Source organism: Astyanax mexicanus, chromosome 5 (genome assembly GCF_023375975.1).
Source record: "Astyanax mexicanus isolate ESR-SI-001 chromosome 5, AstMex3_surface, whole genome shotgun sequence".
Lineage (NCBI taxonomy): Eukaryota > Metazoa > Chordata > Actinopteri > Characiformes > Acestrorhamphidae > Astyanax > Astyanax mexicanus.
The window spans coordinates 38,038,114-38,059,975 of record NC_064412.1 but is presented as its reverse complement, the minus strand read 5'-3'; the positions used below and the strand labels follow the sequence as shown (position 1 = coordinate 38,059,975).

Genomic DNA, 21,862 nt, shown 5'->3' with positions numbered 1-21,862 from the left:
TTGTTTAAACGTAGAAAGTACTAATATTTAGTGAGTAAATATGTAATCTGTTGTGTTTGAGAACTTTTGGACACAGACTAGGTTGGGTGTAAACTGTGTTAGTGAACCATTTATGCATCTCCTATTGTGCTCCTTTCTCCAGCACTTTGTGTAATGCAGTACTGCTACTGTTACAAATTGAAATAATCGACATTGCTGATTATATCGACTAATTGTTGCAGCCCTACTATGGTTAGAGTTCAGTACTGACCTGGGCAGTAAATCTCCGTGTCCCAGCTGCCCCTCCTGACCACGACCCCAGCTCCACACCTCCGTCTGCAGGGAGGGCAGGTGGGCGTCTGATTCGGCCACACCAACCGGTGTGAGGGCCACTGCCCGGACGGGCGGTCGACTCACCCTCCGCAGGAGACGAGGGGACACTGAGACAGCGAGAGAGAGTGAGAGAAAACACAGTTTACACACACAAACACACACACACACACACACACACACACCACTCAACTGAATGAAAGGCCTCTTATTGCGCTGTTTACACTCGACCGGCGTATCTGTCCCTAATGAACTCAATACGTCTTGCTCCTCCATTAAAGATGCATTAGCTCAGCTGTGCTGTATGATCACACCCAAACAAACAGGCCAGCGCAGTCACATGAATAATTCACACCGGTGCAGCCTGCTTTACCAGCACAGCCAAGACTCAGAGAAACAAACCCAAACACTCCGGAGCATCTGCTGACAGCCAAAACACACACACACATACACACACTACTGGGATACACTGTCAGGTGGAAGCATGAATGTGAGGGTGCACATACACATTTCTGCCATGCTGTGTTTTGTTCCCTCCCCACCCACAGAGGTCCATCTGTTGCTTGGGAGGGGGTAAGAAGAGGAGAAGGAAGCTCATATCCAAGGCTAAATGACAGAGCAGGGACTGCTATTGTAGGGCACAGGCTGATAAAGCAGTTTTAAAGCAGTGGGCAGCCAACCCACCTTAGCATCGTCTTCAAGGGCACCTAGGTCGTGAATGTAATGTAAGGGGAAATCGAAGTTCCCAGGGGTCCTGAATCTGAATCTGATCACCTGATTCCTCTTGTCAGTCCCTGAAAACAGCTGATCGCATGAGCTTTGGCTCGACTACAGTAAAAACCTGCAGCCACATCGGCTCTTTGTGCATCTTCATGGTTTGCTATAAGAGGATGAGAGCCTTCTTCTTAGTCTACAGCTGCCCATCTAAAGGCTGAATTATATACTATACTTCTGCGTCGAATCCATACAGAGTCTACAGAATAACCTGCTTAATATACTGTGCTACTAGTGCATCTCAAAAAATGTGAATATTACTGAAATGTTACTTTATTTCAGTAATTCAGTTAAAAATGTGAAACTCATACATTATATAAATGTATTACACACAGAGTGATCTATTGAGTCACAGAGTGTTTGTTTATTTTATTGTTTATGATTATGGCCGAAAATCAGTGTCTCAGAAAATTCGAATATTATATAAGACTAATCGGTACTATTGGCAGTGTGGGCAGTGTGCCAAGTCCTGCTGGAATATGAAAATGAAAGCAGCTCTATAAAAGTTGTCAGCAGAGGGAAGAATGAAGTGCTGTAAGATTTTGTGGGAAAACACTGCACTTGATCAAACACAGTGGATCAACACCAGCAGATGACATGTCTCTCCAAACCATCACTGATTATCAGTAAATTTTGAATTTAATTTGGAAATGAAGGGAGCAAAGTCTGGAGAAGGAGTGGAGAGACACACAGTTCAAGCTGCTCGAGGTCTAGTGTGAAGTTCCTACAATCAGTGATGGTTTGGAGAGACATGTCATCTGCTGGTGTTGATCCACTGTGTTTTATCCAAAGTCAGTGCGGTGTTTTCCCACAAAATCTTACAGCACTTCATGCGTCCCTCTGCTGACAACTTTTATATAGAATCAGATTTCATTTTCCAGCAGGACTTGGCACACTACCCACACTGCCAAAAGTACTGATCGGTCTTATATAATATTCAAATTTTCTGAGACACTGATTTTGGGGTTTTCATTGGCTGTAAGCCATAATCATCAACAATAAAACTGGCAAACTTGTTAATTGTAGTTTTTTTGTTTTGTTTTCATATTTAGTATTTCTTTTTCATTTTTTTATTACTGCCTGTAAATGTGTAGATTTTTATTTATTTTGTTAGATAACAGATGTGTATCTACCTTTGTTGACCTGTCTATGCATCTTTTTTATACTCTCTGCACATTTTCTTCTATTGTTTATGCTGCTGTAACAATGCAAATTTCCCTGAGTGGGATAATAAAAGGCTATCTTATCTTATCGTAAAATAAACAAACGCTTAAAATAGATCACTCTGTGTGTAATACATCTATATAATATATGAAATTAACATTCTGAATTGAACTACTGAAATAAAGTAACTTTTCAATGATATTCTAATTTTTTGAGATGCACTAGTATATACAGAAGCCTGAACTGGCCTTAGCACAGATTTTAAAGCAGCTGCCCACTGTCTTTTACTATAGGTGCATTTTAAACTAATAGGGTTTCTATTCTTTTTTAATTACAGAGGTAATTTTGTTCATGGTAAGTGACTGTTTAAAGACTAAATAAAGAAATAAAAAAAGAAGAAAAAAACAGCTCCAATATTTCTACTTTTCTACACAGTGTAGTCTAACAGTCATTAGCCAGCTAATAGGAGGTTGGGGTGATTGGCTAGGTCCAAGGGTTAATGTTACTGTACTAAATACTAGTACAACAACTGCTATAATAATAATCATGATTATTGTGTTCTTCCTTGAAGTCACAATATTTTATCACAATTATTCAGCCAGTCTAGATACATCTACATTTTCAACTAAAGTTTAAGAACCATGGTCAAATGACATTGTTCAGTTCTCAAAGTTCTAAGATTTTCTTATGGCTTTGATATCTACCGTTTTTTTTTTTTGCACTATAAGGCACCCCGGAATATAATGCACTTTATCGATGAACGTCTATTTTCTGGACTATTTTTATACGTAATGCACACTGGAATATTAGGCGCATATTAAGAGACAATATAAGGAATTTCTAAATTCTAATTCAGCAGGTCTCACTGCTGGGTGGTGGTGGTGGAGTAGCTAACTAAGTTAAGTAAAGCTAAGCTAAGTAAACAAAACTGTAACAAAAAAGACTCTCTTTTAAAATCAAACAATCGCTGGATGTTAATCTACAAAAGAGCTACACTGTGGAAACCTGAGTGCTCCGGTAAACCAGGGCGATATTAGCTAGCAGTTCGTCCCACGTAGCTTGTTTTAACACGGTAAACGCACAGGCTACAGTCTGATATACTCACCTCTGAACGGCGAAAGAGCTAGCGCGGTTAGCGGCTAATGCTAATGCTGCTCCAGCAGTGCTAGCCGGGGTTAGCAGCAGGCTACAGGCTATACTCACCTCTAACCGGATAAATAGCTAGCGCTTAGCATGGTTAGCGGGTAATGCTAATGCTGCTCCAGCAGTGCTAGCCGGGGTAAGCAGCAGCCTACAGACTGATAATAATTACCTCTGAACAGGAAAATAGTGGTTAATGGGTAATGCTAATACTACTCCAGCCCTGGTGCTGGAGAACCAACCTGAAACTTCGTCATAACACTGCTCAACTTTTATTCAGGTTCTTGGAGGTCGAATAAGGTTTTTGCCTGTCCTGACAGGGTTTTAATCTTCTAGAGGTTATCTTAACTTCCACCGTTCCCCTGAATTGCCATTTCCTAACAATATTCTGTACTGAACTGCAGAATCCAAAAGCTGAAAATGCTTGGTTTTCCTCTTGGCATCGATTGGCTAGTTCCCCAGATCTATTTGACTGATTTGCTAATCGAGGCTTGAGACTTTTATCGTTACCCTTTTGGTGTTGGGGACATTGCTAGTGATGGGGGAAGCCCTGAGTACTTTAAGTTAGCAAATCAAATAATTCTGTCATTTGATCCGAGGTAGCAAGAGGAAGACAAAAATAACCATGATCATGAATTAACTAGCTGTGCAGCTCTACCACATCCTACAAATACCTGTAACTGTGGCAAGAACAGACGGCTCCTTCCCTTCCGTCTCTGCTTTGTCTGTAACCATTTCAACAACAGTATTATGGCACTGTATAATACACCGTATAATATCTGTTAATTATATGACTACAGCACATATTATACAGTATCACAGCAATGTAAAAATCTATTTGTAGTCAAATGTGATACATTTATTCCAGTGAATTTACTTTTGAATTTGGGTCAACACAAAAAACTGAATAAACATTCAAACTGTCTAGCAACAAAGCCCTGCTTAAATCAATAGCTTTATACCCCCTCATTCTATAAAACAATAGCGGACATTCCTTTGATTCTTAAAATGCTAAGTACCTAATACACACTCTGCCTGCATAAGCAGACATTCTTTGAATTCTTGGAATTTGGTCACATGACAGAAAAAAAGGTTTATATTGGTGAAAGTGTGTAGACAGCAACAATTTCTGCCACCCACATCATGCATTGCTTATACACAAAGAAAACAGAACTGGATTCAGAATTTAGCATCCACAAACACCGGCCCACACACATCAACACATGTTTCTGGAAGCAGCAACTCACTCAAGCATGAACATTTAATGCAGAAGTCCAGCAGAGAAAATATAAATGTACACAATTTCTCCCTTACTCATAATGCAGTCTATCAACCAAAACAAATTTTGTGTTTAAGGTTTCTACTACAGTCGGAACACATGGGTTTTGATGCCAATGTGGCATACATATATAATTACCTAATTACACATTCCTTTCACAATTGTGTTAAAGGTGCCCTAGAATAGAAAGTTGTATTCTTCTCAGTTTTTATAGCTGCGAATCTGGCACATGAAAAAGATAAAAGCCCTATCCAGACGGAATTAGTTTCTCAGTGGGAAGTCTGTGCAAAATATTTCACTGCAATTGAAAAAACAGGAGGACGAGCGAGTTTTTAGGCTTTCTCGGTCACGACATCACGTTCAGTAGCTCCTCCATTTCCACTCACTGTTTTGTTTACAGAGATTTCCATGGAAACGAGCGCCCAAAGTGTAATTATGGTGTGTGGCAGTGGACAAATAGCTATTTTATTAAACGTGAGGTGACGAAACTCAGAGATGTGAGTCTAAATGGGACTGAAATTACCTTACAACCACGGAGTTCATTGAAAACCAGAAGGTACTTCAGTCTGTAATTTTCTCAGAGGACGTCTGAGAAAAACACATACTTGGTCGTTCCGGACGGGAATAAAATCACAGGGAACCCCCCATAAAAGAGAAAACTACCCCAGGACTCCCTGACACACTAATCCCATCCGGACAGGGCTAAAGCATGAACTTCAAACTCAGTTTGGGGCCAATGCATAAGAGCTGTAAAAGGTCAACAACAAAACCCAAAAACTCCCATCTTTTCAGCTGCATATCCCTCATCACTAGTGATGCCACAACACGAGGAGGGTGAAGACTAGCACACGCCTCCTCAGTCACATGTGAAGTCATCTACCGCCTCTTATCAAACTGCTGCTGATGCAGTATCGCTGAAAATCATCACAGCGCGGAGAAAAGCACAGCGACTCGGTTCTGATACATCAGCTCACAGATACCTTGTGCTGATCAACATCACCCTTTGAAGTGATAAGGGGAGAGAACGCCATCCACCCACCCAGAGAGAGCAAGGCCAATTGTGCTTTTTCAGGACTCCGGCAGCTGATGACAAGCTGCATGACTAGGATTGGAACAAGCAATTTTCCGATCATAGTGGCAGCGCTAAGACCGCCTGACCACTCGGTGCCCTCTTATTGCTTAACTCTGAGTAGGTAACCATATTGGTATCGACGAGAGTACAAAAATACATGGAATCGATGCATCTTTACCCGAAACTCTTACATCACAGTCTTGACTCATTTACACCCCCTAAATTTTATATAGACCCAGGCCACTTGTGAAAGCCCTTGTAGCATTAATGAAAGCTTGACAATTAAACCGATAAACACAAAGGCCTTTATGGGGAAATATAGTGGTTTTGATATTTGCAGCCAGGAAGATAATTCTGGAGAAATATAATTGCTAAGCTAAATGCTAATCTCAGAGAAGCCCATAAGGGAAAAGTGATGTTTAGAGGTACACAGCAAACAGTCCTTAGAGAAAGGGCTGAGGGTTATCAGCCAAAAGGTCAGCCCTAGCAAATCAGAGTTTTAAATGGGCTTGTAAATTAGATTTGGGTTTTTTTGAGTCCAAAAGTCTTAGATCACTAGTAAAAAAACCTCTGTTTTGCAACTTTCCTAATTTGAATAGAAATGTCTTATGAATTTCAGTATATGGTGCTGTGCCTCCCTTTTGCATGTATTTATACAGATCACGCTTTTTTAAAGAATAAAACTTTCTAATAATAATTTTGAGTACTGGCTAAATTTATCATAAGGTAAAATTGTGTAAATTAAAATTTTCGCTGAACTACTGCTTTGACACCAAGCCCCCGCCACATCTACACTGGTGCAGACTTACTCATGTGGTGACATAAGATATGTAGAGCGCATGTACCCTGTGAGAGCAGGCCGGGGAGCGAGAGGCGGCGGCTGAGCCCCTCGGCCTCCTCCTCACGGATGTCCCCCAGACTGCAGCTCTTCTTTCCCTGCCGGTGCTCCTCCTGGCGCACCCTCTCCTCCGGACGCTCACGGCTCTCACCGGGACCCTGGACACACACCAAGAGACACAGTTTCAGAAATGCTCAGTGAAAACACTCATGTTTTTTGGCTGCTTGATAAAAAAAATATATATATATATTTTTTATTTATATTGTTTTTGGGTATTTTACACTCACCCAGTAGTTGATGACCTTCCTCAGAGACAGAGCTTCATATGTGGATGCCACTCTCTCCCCAACAGCTGATGCACATGATACCACAAGGTGATTCAGAGCTGACCCCATAGGAGTAACAGACTGGGCAACAGGGGTGGCGGGGTCAGAGATGAAAACATCCGAGGACTCTGGAAGAGGCTTTAATAGAAAAGACATACAAAGCAAAAATGACTATAATTGCCACTTGTATTTCAATTACGTAATTTTGTATGTTACTTTCTCCCTTTAGTTTCTTCAGAACAGCTCTTCTTCATGCACCATGTGTCCTCAGTTGCTAAATCCTGCCGCTTTGCGCTGTATTCCATCAGAAAAATTCCACCATTTCTAATGTAACAGGCCACCCAACTCCTGGTACAAGCAGTGGTCATCTCACTCATCGATTATTGCAACGCCATACTAACTGGCCTACCGTCCTGTGTAGTAAAACCACTCCAGATGATCCAGAATGCAGCAGCACGTCTGGTCTTCAACCAACCAAAACGGGCACGTCACTCCACTGCTCATTGAGCTCCATTGGCTACCAGTTGCTGCTCGTATCAAATTCAAAGCTCTTACAATCGCCTACAAGGTGATGACAGAACAGCTCCTTCCTACCTGCACTGATCACTCCTGAAGGCTTACGCTACCTCCCGGCCGCTGCGCTCCTCCAATGAACGTCGCCTCGCTTTACCAAACATTCACACAAAGCAATCCAGATTGTTCTCATACAGAGTTCCCCAATGGTGGAACAAACTACCTTCCACTACCAGATCAGGAGAATCTCTCGCTATCTTTAAGAGACTCCTGAAGACAGAGCTCTTCAACTCTCCTAACACCTCTAACAAACTTACTACTTCTAACCTCATTTCCTTCTTCCCCTCCTCATCTCCTCTATCCCATTATTCCCTTTGACCTCCTTTAGGCCCTATCTAAAGATGTTTTTACCTTTAACTTCTATTACTTTGGTACTTCATTATTGTAAGTCGCTTTGGACAAAAGTGTCTGCCAAATGCAATGTAATGTAATATCTGTCCAGTATCATTGTTATGTTAAAAATCTATTGCAACTGTTGTATTTTTTAATATCTTAGGTAGGGGTGTTCCATATCATATCATTTGCAATAATAACATTTTATAGACATTTTGTTATATATTTTTTTTTTAAATAAAGTTTTGTCAAATCACCAGAGTTTTGTCAGATCAAGAGTATCGTTATCGTGAAAATGCCATTAAATATCACGATATTATTTTAGGCCCATATCGCCCTCCCCTACCGCAGGGTTTAATACTGCGGTGTGAACCAAACCGTGAATTTTCTCTATTGTTACACCCCTACTGCCCAGTGACGTATTTCTGTTCACCTGGCGGAAGAACATAATCACAGAAAGTGCCTTCTGTTTACACTTTGTATTAAAGGAGAACATGAGATCTGACTTTAACCTCTGGCACAGCTTGGGATTGAAAACAATATCTAAAACTAAAGCACCCAAGGATGGCTATGGTATCTCTGTTGGAACATTGCTTTTGTAAAAAAAAAAAGAATAATAAAACTGACAGCTGTAAAAGAAAAAGAGTATTACACATTACTAACCTGAGAGCATTGTGCTGTTTGGTTTTTAGAAGCTTGCTCAGCAAGGGTCTGGTCTGAAAGCCTCTTTAGGTAGTCTTTGAGTGCCTGCTCGTCTGGGTATGGAGAGCATTTTGCCCCTGCTGCGGTCAACTCTGCTGAAGCTCTTGCTTCTGTGCTGTCCGTCTCAGACGTTTGTGATTGTGGTGCTGCTCCAGACACCACTCCATCAGCCAACACAGGCTGGGACTCAGTTCTGGGTGTCTGGCCCTGGGTTTCTGAGACAGGTGCAGGTGCTGAAACTGAAGTAGCACCAGGACTGGAACTTAAGGGGATTACAGATTTAGGACTTTGAGTGTAGGCAGAAAGTATTGGCTCAGATGGGGAACTCTTCATTTTGCCAAGACCTAAGCTGCCTTCTGATCCTGATTTACTGTCCCCATCCTCGAGCTCCACCCCTAAGGGGCAGTAGTGGCTGTCTGAGATGATGACGTGGTCCTCCTTGTCAGTCATGGTGTAGAGCGACTGGTTGCACTGGCCGCATTTGTCCACAGGGAGCCTGCGTGCCTCTTGTGGAGGGGGCAGGCAGCGCACCAGAGCCAGGCTGTGAGAGGCTCCACAAACCACCTGCAGCACATGCCTCCCAGCCAGGTGCTCCACCTTATGCGGCTTCCAGACTGGGAACGTAGTGGTCAGAAGGCCCAGCTGACAGCCGCTGCCCCAGGACCACACCTCGTGCCGGGCTGAGAGGGCCAGCGTGTGCTGCTCCCCGCACGCCACCTCCAGGACTCTGATTGGCTGGGGAGGCGTGGCCTCACAGTCCACCACGGCCACAGGGGTGGGGTTAGGGACAACAGAAAGCCCTGATAGGCCACACTGACCGTAGGTGTTGTCCCCCCACATGTGCACCACGCCATCCTCGGTCACAGCCCCACTGTGAGAGGCACCTGCCGCCACGCAAACAACATGCTGCTCGCTAAGCCCCGCCTCCAGCAAGGGCTCTGTTGTTCCAGATGAAGGCTGGTTCTGCTTCCATGGCAGTTCTCCAAAACTGTACACCTGTCCTCCTATAAAAGCAAAACAATTAAGTAAAGCACACAAATTACAACTGAATACATCTCAAATATCACCACGAGCCAATTGGATTGGATTCTTCTTGTATGATTCAGAATCATTTTCAAAAATACCAGAATGCACCAATAAATGACTGTAGGGCAGAGCCAAAAATATATATGTGGGCCATTCCAAAGAAGGGGTGTCATTCGCTTATTGTAACACTTCCAAATTAAATGTATTTTTTTTTGTTTTTATCTTTTTTCAACTGTGAATCTAATAGCACATGTATTTATCTATTCAAAACATGTACTGGTCAAACTCAAGCAGCTTTACGTCTTTTTTTACAAGGTTGTTAATCCGAAAGATTTCAAAACTCATGTGCCCTTTATAAAATATGTTTAAAAGCAAATCCACTGATTCCATTGATTTTCTTTCAAGAGAAAAGTCTTGAGTCTTTATTTTAAGTAAACAATTGACTGCATGTGCAAATAATTGATTTTTATATTAAAACATTTGGACTGGAACTCATTCCTGTTATGATTTATGTTAAAAGTAACAGGAATTAAAATAATGCGTTTTTAGCAAAGAATTAGTAAAAACATGAAAATTAGCTCAATGGTTTAGCTATTTATATAGCACAGTTCATATATTAGATATGCAGTTCAAAGTACCTTACAGTACAGAGTTAAAACAAAAAGTAAAAAGGGTAATGGGTACACAAAATCAAGCAATTAAACACATTTTTTTTAAATAATTAAGACTTTAAAAGTACAAGACCAAATCATGATAAAATACAAAGCATATCATTTAAATCAAGGGGGATAAGAACAGACAAAATCATAAAAATAAATAAATATTGGAGGAACACATAAAAATAAAATGAAATAAAAGATTGCAAAGCAGTTGGTCTTCACTTGATATTTTAAGTAGTTAATAATTTTTGGTAAAATTTTCCACAGTTTGGGGCAAAGGTGATGAAGGTTTTTTTTTGGATGTAAATCTATGTTTATTTCAGATGGTAAGTTGTGTAGCAGGTACAATATTACGATATATTTACAATGTAGTAATCTTGTCTAATATAGTTAGATAGCAGCCCTAGTGAAATTATCCAATATTTGACTGATAAAGTGAGGCATTATTATTAAGAACAGATTCACTGTGTAAGAATCTCGGTATATGCTTACCTTCTACTAGCAGAACCCCGTGTTTGGCCCCCAAGGCAGCCTGAAGCACAGGCCGGGAGAGGAGCACTTTCTCTGGGGTGACGCTGCAGGAGTAGCCCCTCCAGGTGTGGAGCACTCCTCGCTCCCCGGAGCTCTCCTCCTCACCTGAGCTGAATACACCAACAGAACATGCGTAAAGTAAATCATAATGTTAACACTCCTGTACATTTTCTGAAATTTCACATCCCTTTTTCTCTAAACATACCTCATTGCTCCTTATGGACATTTTTGTTTATTTTAAATTCTTTAGCTCTTTAGATCTATTTTAAAAACTCATCAGACTTGTTTAGATGTATCTTTGAAAATTTCTGATGCTAAATTTTGTTATGTGGTAAAGATTTTCTTCAGCTTAAAAGGTCATGTCTGTGCACCACTCTAAATACTGATTTTTACTGCTTTGAGTCTGTCTTGCCAGGTTCTTGCTCTAATTTAAAAGTCAAATTTAATGCTCATAATGTATGTTGTATTGAAAATTTACGTTTCCCGTTTGTTATCAATTTTCTTTTTAAATACTGTTCCAATGTGATGCAGTTAGCATGTTAGCTAACTCACAGCTAACGTTAGTGTGTTAGCTAGCTCGCCGCTAATGTTAACTCCGGTAAACTTAGGCTGTGACCGAAATGGCTCCCTATTTACTAGTTAGGGCACTATTGAGTATGTCAGCCATTTTTCTTTTAGTGTCCGAATCATAAGGGGGGATTCGAACGTGATTTTGAGGGCACTACAAACTCCCATAATGCATCATGATTTATAGTAAACTTCGCTGCTTACTAAGTCTCGCAACTAAGCAACAGACAGCCGAAGAAACGGAGCGGACAGCGAGTCACCAGCGTTGCCAGATTGTTACAGTGGGATTCAGATAAAACCAATTTACAGGGTAAAACGTGTTTCAAATACACAAAATTACAGAGAAAACCACCCAGCTGATGTTCGTCATATTAACAATATTACAGGGTTTATTCCAACATGATCTTAACTAAAATACCATAAATATCTTAAATATCACTGATTACAAAAAAATATATTTAAATGAGTTTATCTGCATATTTGTATTATGTGTTTTGTGCCTTGTATCATTGGACACACGAAACAAAAACGTAAAAACAGTACATAAAAACAACCTTGCAAGCAATGAAAGAAAGAAATAACTTACTCACATATAATAACGAACATAAACACAGCTTCAAATTTCCATCATCAGGACTAAAAGCTCTGTCTCTTCAGGGTTAGATATCTAACTGCAACACTGATGAGTTAAATTTCCCAACTCTTTACACTTGGTAGTTTTGTTCACCTATCAAATCACAGCGTTTCCTCCAAACAATTTCAGACACAATTCGACATTTGGCATGAAACCACCCAATCTGGCAACAGTGCGAGCCGGTGTATGCTGCTATTTGTAAGGTTTTCTTCATGTAGTTCAGTAATGTGAGGATCATCTTCTAAACAGCGTAAAAATAACAAGCAGATAAATAACTTAATGATCAGCTCAGAGCTTCACTATCTTTATTTCAGAGCTCAGCTCGTGTGTTTATGTAGTTTTAAACACGGTTCAGCCCCTCTCTCACCTGTGTGCGTTTATGCGACCGGTGCTGGCGCATGATAATGATGAGTTAGTGTCCGAATTCACTCCCGTTTTACCACTAATTAGTGAACTTATTAGTATCTCCCTACATAGCGCAACACTAATGAGGGAGTAGGGAGCCATTTCGGTCACAGCCACTGTCTTTCCCTAGTAACGTTAGCTAAGTCTCCGCTAATGTTATCTAGCTCCCGCTTACCCTAGTTTTCTCGCTGTAATGTAGCTAGCTCGCCACTAATGGTAACTGCACTAACCTTAGTTCTCTACCCAATAACGTTAGCTAACTCATCGCTAATGTTAGCTTTCTCGATGCTAACCTTAGTTCTCTCCCCAGTAACATTAGATAGTTCACTGCTAATGTTAGCTACCTCCCGCTTACCCTAGTTTTCTCCCCGTAATGTAGCTAACTCGCCACTAATGTTAACTCCGCTAACCTTAGCTCTCTCCCCAGTAGCGTTAGCTAACTCGCCGCTAATGTTAGCTTGCTCTATGCTAACCATAGTTCTCTCCCCAGTAACGTTAGATAGCTCACTGCTAATGTTAGCTAGCTTTACATTAATCTTAGTTCTCTCCCCGGTAACTCACTGCTAATGTGCTAGAGCAAATTTACAGTATATTTAAGTCAATTTAAGACAATGTAAGACTTTTTAAGGACCCGCTGGAACCCTGTTTTGCAGTATCTATAGCACACCCTGTAAAAGTAGCCTACACCAATGTAAGCGATTATACTATTGCGTTGATGTGTCTGCATGTGAATACAGTGCTCAGCCAACCAATCACAGTCGCTGCATTCTGCATCGTTGCATCACATACAGCTACATATATGGGGAGGAGCACATCAGGCCACAGTGTAGGCTATGTAAGCTATCTACAATATATTGTGATGATCTATGTTGAACCTATTCTAAATTTTATACTGAGTAAAAAAATTATGCTGGAGTCAATGTGCAGGTAGACTGAAAAATATCTGCTGAATTAGAAAGAAAACATGGCAACACCCATGTTCCTTACTAGTGTCAAATAATTATAATCCAGTGCGCCTTATGGTGCACCTTATTATCCGGTGCGTCTTATAGTGCAAAAAATACGGTAGGATTTACCAGTACTTATTTTTATATTAATATTTTCCATTGTACTGTGCTCTTGTATTGTTGCTGTAACCCGATAGCTTGGCCAGTCACGTGATTAACACATACACCCTCCTCCCCCTTATCAGTTCACTCTCAGTCAGAGCTGCAAGGTTTGAGGTTTTCCTGCCAAATAAAAATATAATTGCGGTTGAAAAATTCAAAGGCCAAGGGGTGTTGTTTCTTGTGAATGTCTGTGGCAACCTTAGATATTAGCCTAGTTAAGCTTCTTATGGGTGTGTTTAAAACAGACTTTAGGCTGGATATTTTTATTTGATAAAGTGTTAAAAAAAACGTTAAAGCGTTAACACACGTGATTAATTTGGAATCAATAACGCGCTTTTATTTTTCTTAAGTTTGACTCCAACTTCCATCGCAATCTGCCCTCACCCGTATACACGCGGTGCAGGGGTGTGCATGCATCCGAACTCACCTGCGACTCATTCGGTCAGTACCTCCTGCTGCCCGCCGCTTACAATTTAGAATTTCTTACAACCAAGCTCAGATGTTTATAATAAAGTAAAAAAAGTTTCCTCTCTCCAATTTATCATGCATTCTTTATTCCAGCACCCCACATTAGTTTTATCTTCCCTCAAACATACAAGTATTTAATATTATTTTAATTTACACCAATAATATATTTTGATTTAAATATCCACTATAAAAACTTAAGAAGAACAAATGCAATTAATCACAGTTAATCAAAGAATATTGTTGTTATTAATCTGATAAAATGTTTTAATCAATGACACCACTAGTTTAAATGTAATAAGCTGATATACCGTCAACAGTATGGCTGTTGTCTTATTACTCCTCGCGTTTCTTCACACTGGGGTCTCGTAAACTCCACCACACACTAACAACTCGTTGAAAATAAAATTCTGTATCAACAAATTTTTATAGTCAATGATTTACATGTCAACCAATCGCTGCAGACCTACTGACAATATTCTTTTCTGAGCATTTTAATGGTATATTTTGGCCTCAGAGATCAGTAAAAAAGATATATAAACTCAAGTAAGTTCAAACTCTAACAATATTGTGCATTCATGCAAGTATAACTGGATCTGTTAATTTAAATCCACTTACTCATAAAGTGTGAAAATTGCAAAATTAGAAACGAATCATATTCAATTTACAATATTTTTTACTGTGATACAGTCTCTCGTCACTCATAAAAACTATATTTTGAGACATCAGCTTCAATCTTGAAAAATGTCATTCCGTTATATTTTTGCCAAACTGTCCACTTTTATTTTGAGCCAAATTTGGACACAGCTCTTGGCTCAGCTGAGTATTTACTGTGAACACAAGCTGCATTGTCTCATATTCAAAGAGCTGTTCCCCACTGCCTGATGTCCTGAAGGCAAAACCGCCACCGGCTCCTTCTGTTCAGAATCATGAGGAGGGACTGAAGCTAATTAAATGAGTGTATACTCACATGTTTATAAATGATTTCAGCCTGCTGTAGACCTGTCACGATGATCACGATATCGACTTATTCTATGTATGGACATTGGATATTTTAAAGGTGTCCTTGATCTAAAATCCACTTTTCTTGTTCTTTGTGAAATACTATAGGGATCTCTGAGTTGTATATGATGCTGTACATGAAACTGTTCCTCAACCTCCACTGTCTGCAGTAGTTAGAAAAAAGCAAATATTCAGAAAAACGAGTCGATCAGGAAAAGGACGTCAACCTGTGAATTAGTATTCATGGCCTCGCCCCCCTTGGCACACAACCGTCCACAGGTAGAGCTGAAGCCGACACTGTCTCGTCAGACAGGAGCTAACAGGGCTAGGAACAGCATAGCAGCTTGTTCCTGTATTATTTGTGCAAATAACACATCAGTGTTTATATGTTTTGCCCAGTAATCAGAACTAAGGAAAAAATGGTTAGAATTTGACTATGGAACACCACCAGCAAAGTACAACTGAGATAGGTAGGTGTCTTTTCAGAAAAGTTCTGTTTACCCTAGACAAAAGTAAAAATCCTATCTGGGTGCCTGGGTGGCTCTGCTGAGGCTCAGCCAACAAAACCCCAATGTGTTTGTTTACTTTCTGGACCTGGACTACCCACCTCTGTGTAAGTAAGTATGTTTACATAGGATCTCCGGGGAATGTTGCGTTTTACAGAGACTCTAAGACTAGATCAGTGGCTGAACTGCACTTAGCAGGCCATTATTACACATGTTGTAAAGTAACATATGACATTGCAAAGACTGTTATTCATGTAAAAATGTCTTTATTTTTAAAACATTTCTAACTGTTGTCCGTCTCGCTGCCTCGCAGTGCTGTATGCCAATCAGAGGCAATATGTTTGCTTGTATATATATTCATGAGCAACAGCCAAAATCCTATCGTTTCTCCCCCACCCCAACTCCTCCACATGACTAAAGCAGCGTTATACTGCATCACTGGATTTTTTTTTTTTTTCAAAAAAACTGTATAGTAGTACAGTAGTACAATATAAACAAAAATCGTCCAAACAAAAATACTCTGTAGCCTAGCATGCAAATGCAATTTCAGCTTACCTCTTCAGCTTCTCCATCTCTAAGCGTTCCCCATATCACAGAAGGTGAACCAGCATGGCTGATGACTGTGGTTGGACGACCAGCCTGTGCACAAGCATATGGGCAATATTACACACCCAATATCAAACAAACTTCAATGGAATTGAAGGGGTGGAGTAGGTGAAATGACTGTCCTAAATGACTGTCATAAAACTGCTTTTATTTTCGCTTTCTTATATTTTTTTACAATCTGTGAGTGTGCCTGAAGGAGAGAGAGAAAGCATGAGTGTGCAAGAGACAGTGAGAGCGGGAGAGTGATTAGGACATGATCAGCATCTTTAAAAATGTGTTCATTGTTATTTCTTCTTTTTCTTTTTAGTTTGGTTCACCCTACCTTAGACTTTCAGCACATTATTTCAGTTATAAAATTTCTAATGCATTATGTTAAACTTAAATGAGAGACAAAATCTTATTTAAACATGAGTGTGTTTTGGGCGTAATGTGAAATAAACTAATCAATAAGTGTGTCACTTTCCATTGTCTTTAAGAGCCAGGTGTGCTCTGACATTGGCGGATTGGTATTTATACATATATATTATATATTATTTATATCATATAAAGTTAATATTATAATAATTTACACATTGTATTATTTAATATTATATATTGTATTTATATATACAGCTCTGGACAAAATAAGAGACTACCTAAAAATAATGAGTTTCTTATTTTATAAGAATTTAATAATGAGTTTTCTAATTTTACCAAACTGAATACCTTTTAAATAAAATCAAGAGGAAGATGGATGATCACAACCATCAAACCACTAGAATTTCTGCACCAGGAGTGGCATAAAATGATCCAAAGACTGTTGGAGAAGAACATGCCAAGAGGCATGAAAACTGTGATTAAAAAACAGGGTTATTCCACCAAATATTGATTTCTAAAGTTGTTTTTTTTTCATCATTTGAGGTCTGGAAGCTCTGCATCTTTTTTATTTCAGCCATTTCTCGTTTTTCTGAAAATAAATGCTCTGAATAACAATTTATTTATTTGGAATTTGGGAGAAATGTTGTCCGAAGTTTATATAATAAAACAACAATGTTTATTTTACTCAAACAAATATCTATAAATAGCAAAATCAGAAAAACTGATTCAAAAACTGAAGTGCTCTCTTGACCTTTTTCCAGAGCTGTATAATATATATAAAATATATTTTTATACATTATTAAAAAATAATTGTTATTATATATATTATAATATATTATATGACTAATATTATACTGTCACTTAAATTATTAATTATAATATTAATTATATTCTGAATAAATATCATGATACATTATTTTAATCATTGTAAAAAACACAATAATTTACACAGACCTGCCATAAAGCCCTGATCAGGACAACTGTCACTCAACTGACCCTTTTTACTCAAAGCTGCTTCATCAGGACAACAAAACACCTTCCAGACGGCTCGTCGGTTACTGCTGTAGCGTTATAGTAAATGATATTAGGAATAATACCCGATTATTTAGACAAAGAAGCACTGCAGGAAAGAACACGGCTGTTACTGCTGTTTTTAGCTGTAGATAGTTAGCGTTGGGTTCACTATAAGGCTATCTCTGCTGCTGATGGTGTTGTTGCTGATGATGACAGCGCCTTTCAGTCAGCGGTGAGGCTCCAAGCTGCCCGTGTTTATCAGCGGGTTCGGGGTCGGTTAGCTAACAGCTACTTAATCCCTGCGCGGCTCGGCAACTTACCCGTCAGACTGCCGGCCGATCCAGGTAAAACCGAGGCGGGACCGCCGGATCCTCGCCGGACGGGTGAAGTGTGTAAAATCTGCGGGGCGAAACTAAACGGGGCTGTTGTTGGTAGCCTTTCATCGACGGGGTGAGAAAAGGGACAAACACAGCGGGGCAGATACGACTTCGCTTTCTGTGGCAGCCTAGCGACCGCTCTGGAGGTAGGAGAGAGCAGACTGATAGGCTAGCTGCTGATTTAGCTGCTGTGTTAAAGGAGAAGCTCATACTAACATATTTACATTGTTTTTATTGCCACAAGTTAATTAGCCAAGACATGTTCGGTGTCTTGACTTTTGGTGACTTTTGCCTATTTGTCCTATCTGTAATATCTCTGGAGATATTAGCCAAATTTAGCTAAAGTTAACTACTACATAGTGTTCTTATGGCTAGCAGTTTAGCCCTTTAGATAGCTCGAGATTAGTCACAGTATTTACATTTAATTTAACTCTATTTAAGTTTTAATGTTATAGCTATTTTACTGCAACTATCTAAAATTACTAGTGCATCTCAAAAAAATAGAATATCATTGAAAAGTTACTTTATTTTAGTAATTCAGTTTTAAAATGTGAAACTTATACAGTTGTAGTGCACACAGAGTGATCTATTTTAAGCCTTTATTTCTTTTATTGTTGATAATTATGGCTTATGTCACAGTCTCAGAAATGTATAATATTATATAAGACCAATTGATACTTTTGGCAGTGTGCCAAGTCCTGCTGGAAAATGAAATCTGCATCTCCATTAAAGTTGTCAGCAGAGGGAAACATAAAGTGCAGTAAGAGTCTGGAGGAAGAGAGGAGAGGTACACAGTCCAAGCTGCTTGAGGTCTAGTGTGACGTTTCCATAAACATAAATATAATTACACATAAATTAAATGCACATTACTACTAGTCAAAACTAAATTAGAGGTATCTTAAATAAGCATTTGTTCTAGTCATAAATAATTTACAGTAATGTGGACCTGGACCTTTTACTAGTCAGAATTGCAGTGTAGATCTGCAATCACAATTTCTACTAGTTAAAATGTATTTATAGAAATCTCTTTGTTTTTACAAAAATGTAATCATAGATTTAGGTAACATGACTATCAAAATAGCATTAAGCACATATTGTCTTGGTAAAAATGTCCAGTCAGAATGGATTAAATTAATAATAACATTTCAGTGGTGTGATTTTAAGCTAAATCTGCTTTGGCATTCATAGTTTATTAGGCACATAGCTTTTATGCAAACCTAAATCTTTCTCAGCATGTACCTAAAAACAATATCACGTTCCGGTTAATACCAATTTGTATACACATACATGTATACCTTTGGCATGCAAAGGTCTGGGAACCCTACTCATAATCTGTTACTGTGAATAGCTAGCGAGTTAAAGTGTGCTACCTGGTTTACAAAAGGCATGAAGTTGATGAAAATTGAGCACTCTGCATGGTCACTGGTAGCATCCCCTTTGGTAAGTAGCACCACCTAGCTGTAAACACTTTCTTTATAGATCTGCTGAAATCGGTTCCTGTTTGGATGGATTTTTTTTGCCATTCTTCCCTGGAAAAAGCACCTATGACTTTCTCTCTTTTTGGTAATAGTGGCATAGGCCAACAAAATGATAGGAGTTTTGGTAGTAAAGCAAAGTTTAGAATCAGTATTTTCTTCAACATACATTTAAACAATTATGTCAAAGCACATTATAAACATAAGATATTGCAAATTATTAACTGGATACTCTAAAGATCATTATTATTTATATATTTATTTATTTTTTCCTTATACCTGAGTTGCTAGATGTCTGAACTATTTAGTGCCTCTGTACATATCTAAATATACATTGCAAAAAAAATAAATAAATATATCTACAAATGTGCTTTTATTTCTTTTAGCAACAGCAACATCATAATTAAGCAGAGGGAAGGCTGCTGAATAAATATTTAAATAAATGGTTGTGGTCAGAATTACTTTTTGTATTTCTGTCTATATTACAATTTACCACCACTGTAAAAGAAATCTGCAAAAAAAAAAAAAATAAATAAATCTGATCGGCCTACTGTTTACATGTACATATATTTTTTACATTGTGAAAAATTGGTGGAGTTCTCCTTTAAATCTTATCAGGTGTGCTTAAAGGTTAGTGGAATTATAGAGATAACAAATTCTCTCTCTCTCTCTCTCTCTCTCTCTCTCTCTCTCTCTCTCTCTCTCTCTCTCTCTCTCACACACACACACACACTTGGCTCCCTCAGTGAGGCGCTCCAGCATTTCAAAATAAACACCAACCAACAGTCTCAATCTTAGTCCAGCCAATTGCATGGTGACTCCCATCCAGCTGTCCTGATTGGCTGGTGACCACACACACACACACACACACACACACACACACATAGTGGAGCAGTGAAAGCTGCAGGGGACAGAAAGAAGAGAAGCAGAGAGTGGATAGAGAGAGAAGAGGACACACTTGTCAGTGTGGATGCTGCAGGTGTTGAAGAATGAGCTGAATTGTTCAGAACGTGGATCCTCTGACCAGGTCCAAATCCCTGGAAATGTCCAGCTGGCTGTGAGGACTGACCACACCAAGGTCCAGCCGAACTGTCATCATGCATAACCTCCGGCATGCTGCCACTGAAGCCTTCCAGCGTCTGGGTGAGTACACACCAGTACACACATTAATCTAACAAAGCACGGCTTAAACTCCTCTGTTAACACTGCGGTCTGTATCCGAGGCTGGAGGTAAATAAACACAGAGCCTGAGTAATATGGACCAATTAAATGACCATTTGATTTGACCAGTTGATGACTGATGCCCATCTGTTGTTCTACAGTTAACCTTCACCAACTACAATAGAAAATTGAAAGAGACTATTGCCCTACCTGACCATTGCCCTACCGCTGAACAGGTTATCATTTGCGTAGTGGATGATTCTCAGCACAACATTGACTGCTGGGTTGGGAATTAGGGTGTAAGGAAATATTGATATATTAAATATTGCAACATTTATGTTTTGCAATACTTTTATCGATTCTCAAAAACACAGTATTTATTTTTAATGATTTGTTGTACAAAATGTACATTTTCTTTCACTCAGATTTTATAAATATGATGGAGTGTGTTTTTCATACAATGCCAGTATTACAGTATCGTCATATATAGAAATTAATTAAATTTCAACCCCTGTACTGTGATACATATCATATCGCCCTATCCTTGCCAATACACAACTCTAGTTGAGAACCAAAAATATCCAGCCAACAGTGATACTTCTGCTCAGGAGCGTTTTATGCTTAGAGGAAACAGGTTAGAATTTCTTACACAGAGAACTATCTTTGAATAATTTTGCACAGGTAGTTGCACATAGGAGTAGGAGTCTTGTCCAAGGAATTTTGTTGCCCAGCAGAAACGAGACGTCAATTTAACATCAGAAGGCTGTTAGCATGTGTGGTACAGAAGATAATGCATTTTAGGATACCGAGTGGTCCAGCGGTCTAAAGCTCTGCCACATGATCAGGATATTGCTGGTTCAAATCCTGGTCATGTAGCTTGCCATCAGCTGCCAGAGTCCTGAGAGGGCACAGTTGGCCTTGCTCCCTCTGGGTGGGCAGATGGTGCTCTTTTCCTCATCACTCCTAGGGTGATGTCGGTCACCACAAGGCTGCGTCTGTGAGCTGATGTATCGGAACCGAGTCACTGCGCTTTCCTCTGAGAGCGCTGTGATGCTACTCGGCAATGCTGCATCAGAAGCAGTTCAAAAAAGAGGCAGTGACTGACTTCACATGTGTTGGAGGAGGCATGTGCTAGTCTACACCCTCCTTGTTTTGGGTCATCACTAGTGATTGGGGATATACAACTGACTAGGTTGTGTATTTGCTCAATCAAAAAAATTACTTAAATAGAAGTTGATGTGGTCTTTTAGCACCACATTTAAGTGGAAATATTAAAGTATTCAATATGCCATGTACTTAAGTATTGCAAGTAGTTTATTCTACTTTTATTTACTACTGAAGTACTGAAAGTAAAAGTACAAGTATTGTGTTATTATAAAGTATATAGGTATTACAGAAACTATAGTCTGTAGTTTAAATATCATATTGTTTATATTATTTCAGATGTTTAGGTTAATG

At 39.3% G+C, this 21,862-nt stretch overlaps 2 protein-coding genes across 7 annotated transcripts in view; one reads left to right on the top strand and one right to left on the bottom strand.

Annotated features, from left to right (window-relative positions):
• The window catches only part of als2b (alsin Rho guanine nucleotide exchange factor ALS2 b), a 53,347-nt gene extending 35,446 nt beyond the window's left edge, over positions 1 to 17,901 (bottom strand). For 2 of the 6 annotated variants that reach the window (XM_049479316.1, XM_022673462.2), the window contains exons 1-8: positions 17,712 to 17,901; positions 15,970 to 16,053; positions 10,688 to 10,836; positions 8,472 to 9,514; positions 6,864 to 7,040; positions 6,584 to 6,734; positions 4,062 to 4,112; positions 251 to 419 (exon numbers count right to left, since the gene is read on the bottom strand). In XM_049479316.1, the coding sequence (XP_049335273.1) occupies positions 251 to 419; positions 4,062 to 4,112; positions 6,584 to 6,734; positions 6,864 to 7,040; positions 8,472 to 9,514; positions 10,688 to 10,836; positions 15,970 to 15,986 (1,757 nt within the window). In that variant the 5' untranslated portion in view covers positions 15,987 to 16,053; positions 17,712 to 17,901. Of the gene's footprint in view, positions 1 to 250; positions 420 to 4,061; positions 4,113 to 6,547; positions 6,735 to 6,863; positions 7,041 to 8,471; positions 9,515 to 10,687; positions 10,837 to 15,969; positions 16,054 to 17,711 lie in introns of all 6 variants that reach the window. The other 4 variants (XM_049479317.1, XM_015605715.3, XM_049479318.1 and 1 more) reach the window with 3 other exon arrangements.
• A 2,092-nt stretch (positions 17,902 to 19,993) lies between these two features.
• The window catches only part of cdk15 (cyclin-dependent kinase 15), a 46,288-nt gene continuing 44,419 nt past the window's right edge, over positions 19,994 to 21,862 (top strand). Inside the window, exon 1 of the mRNA XM_007248874.4 lies at positions 19,994 to 20,386. Coding sequence (XP_007248936.2) covers positions 20,341 to 20,386 — 46 coding nt within the window. The 5' untranslated portion in view covers positions 19,994 to 20,340. The remainder of the gene's footprint in view (positions 20,387 to 21,862) is intronic.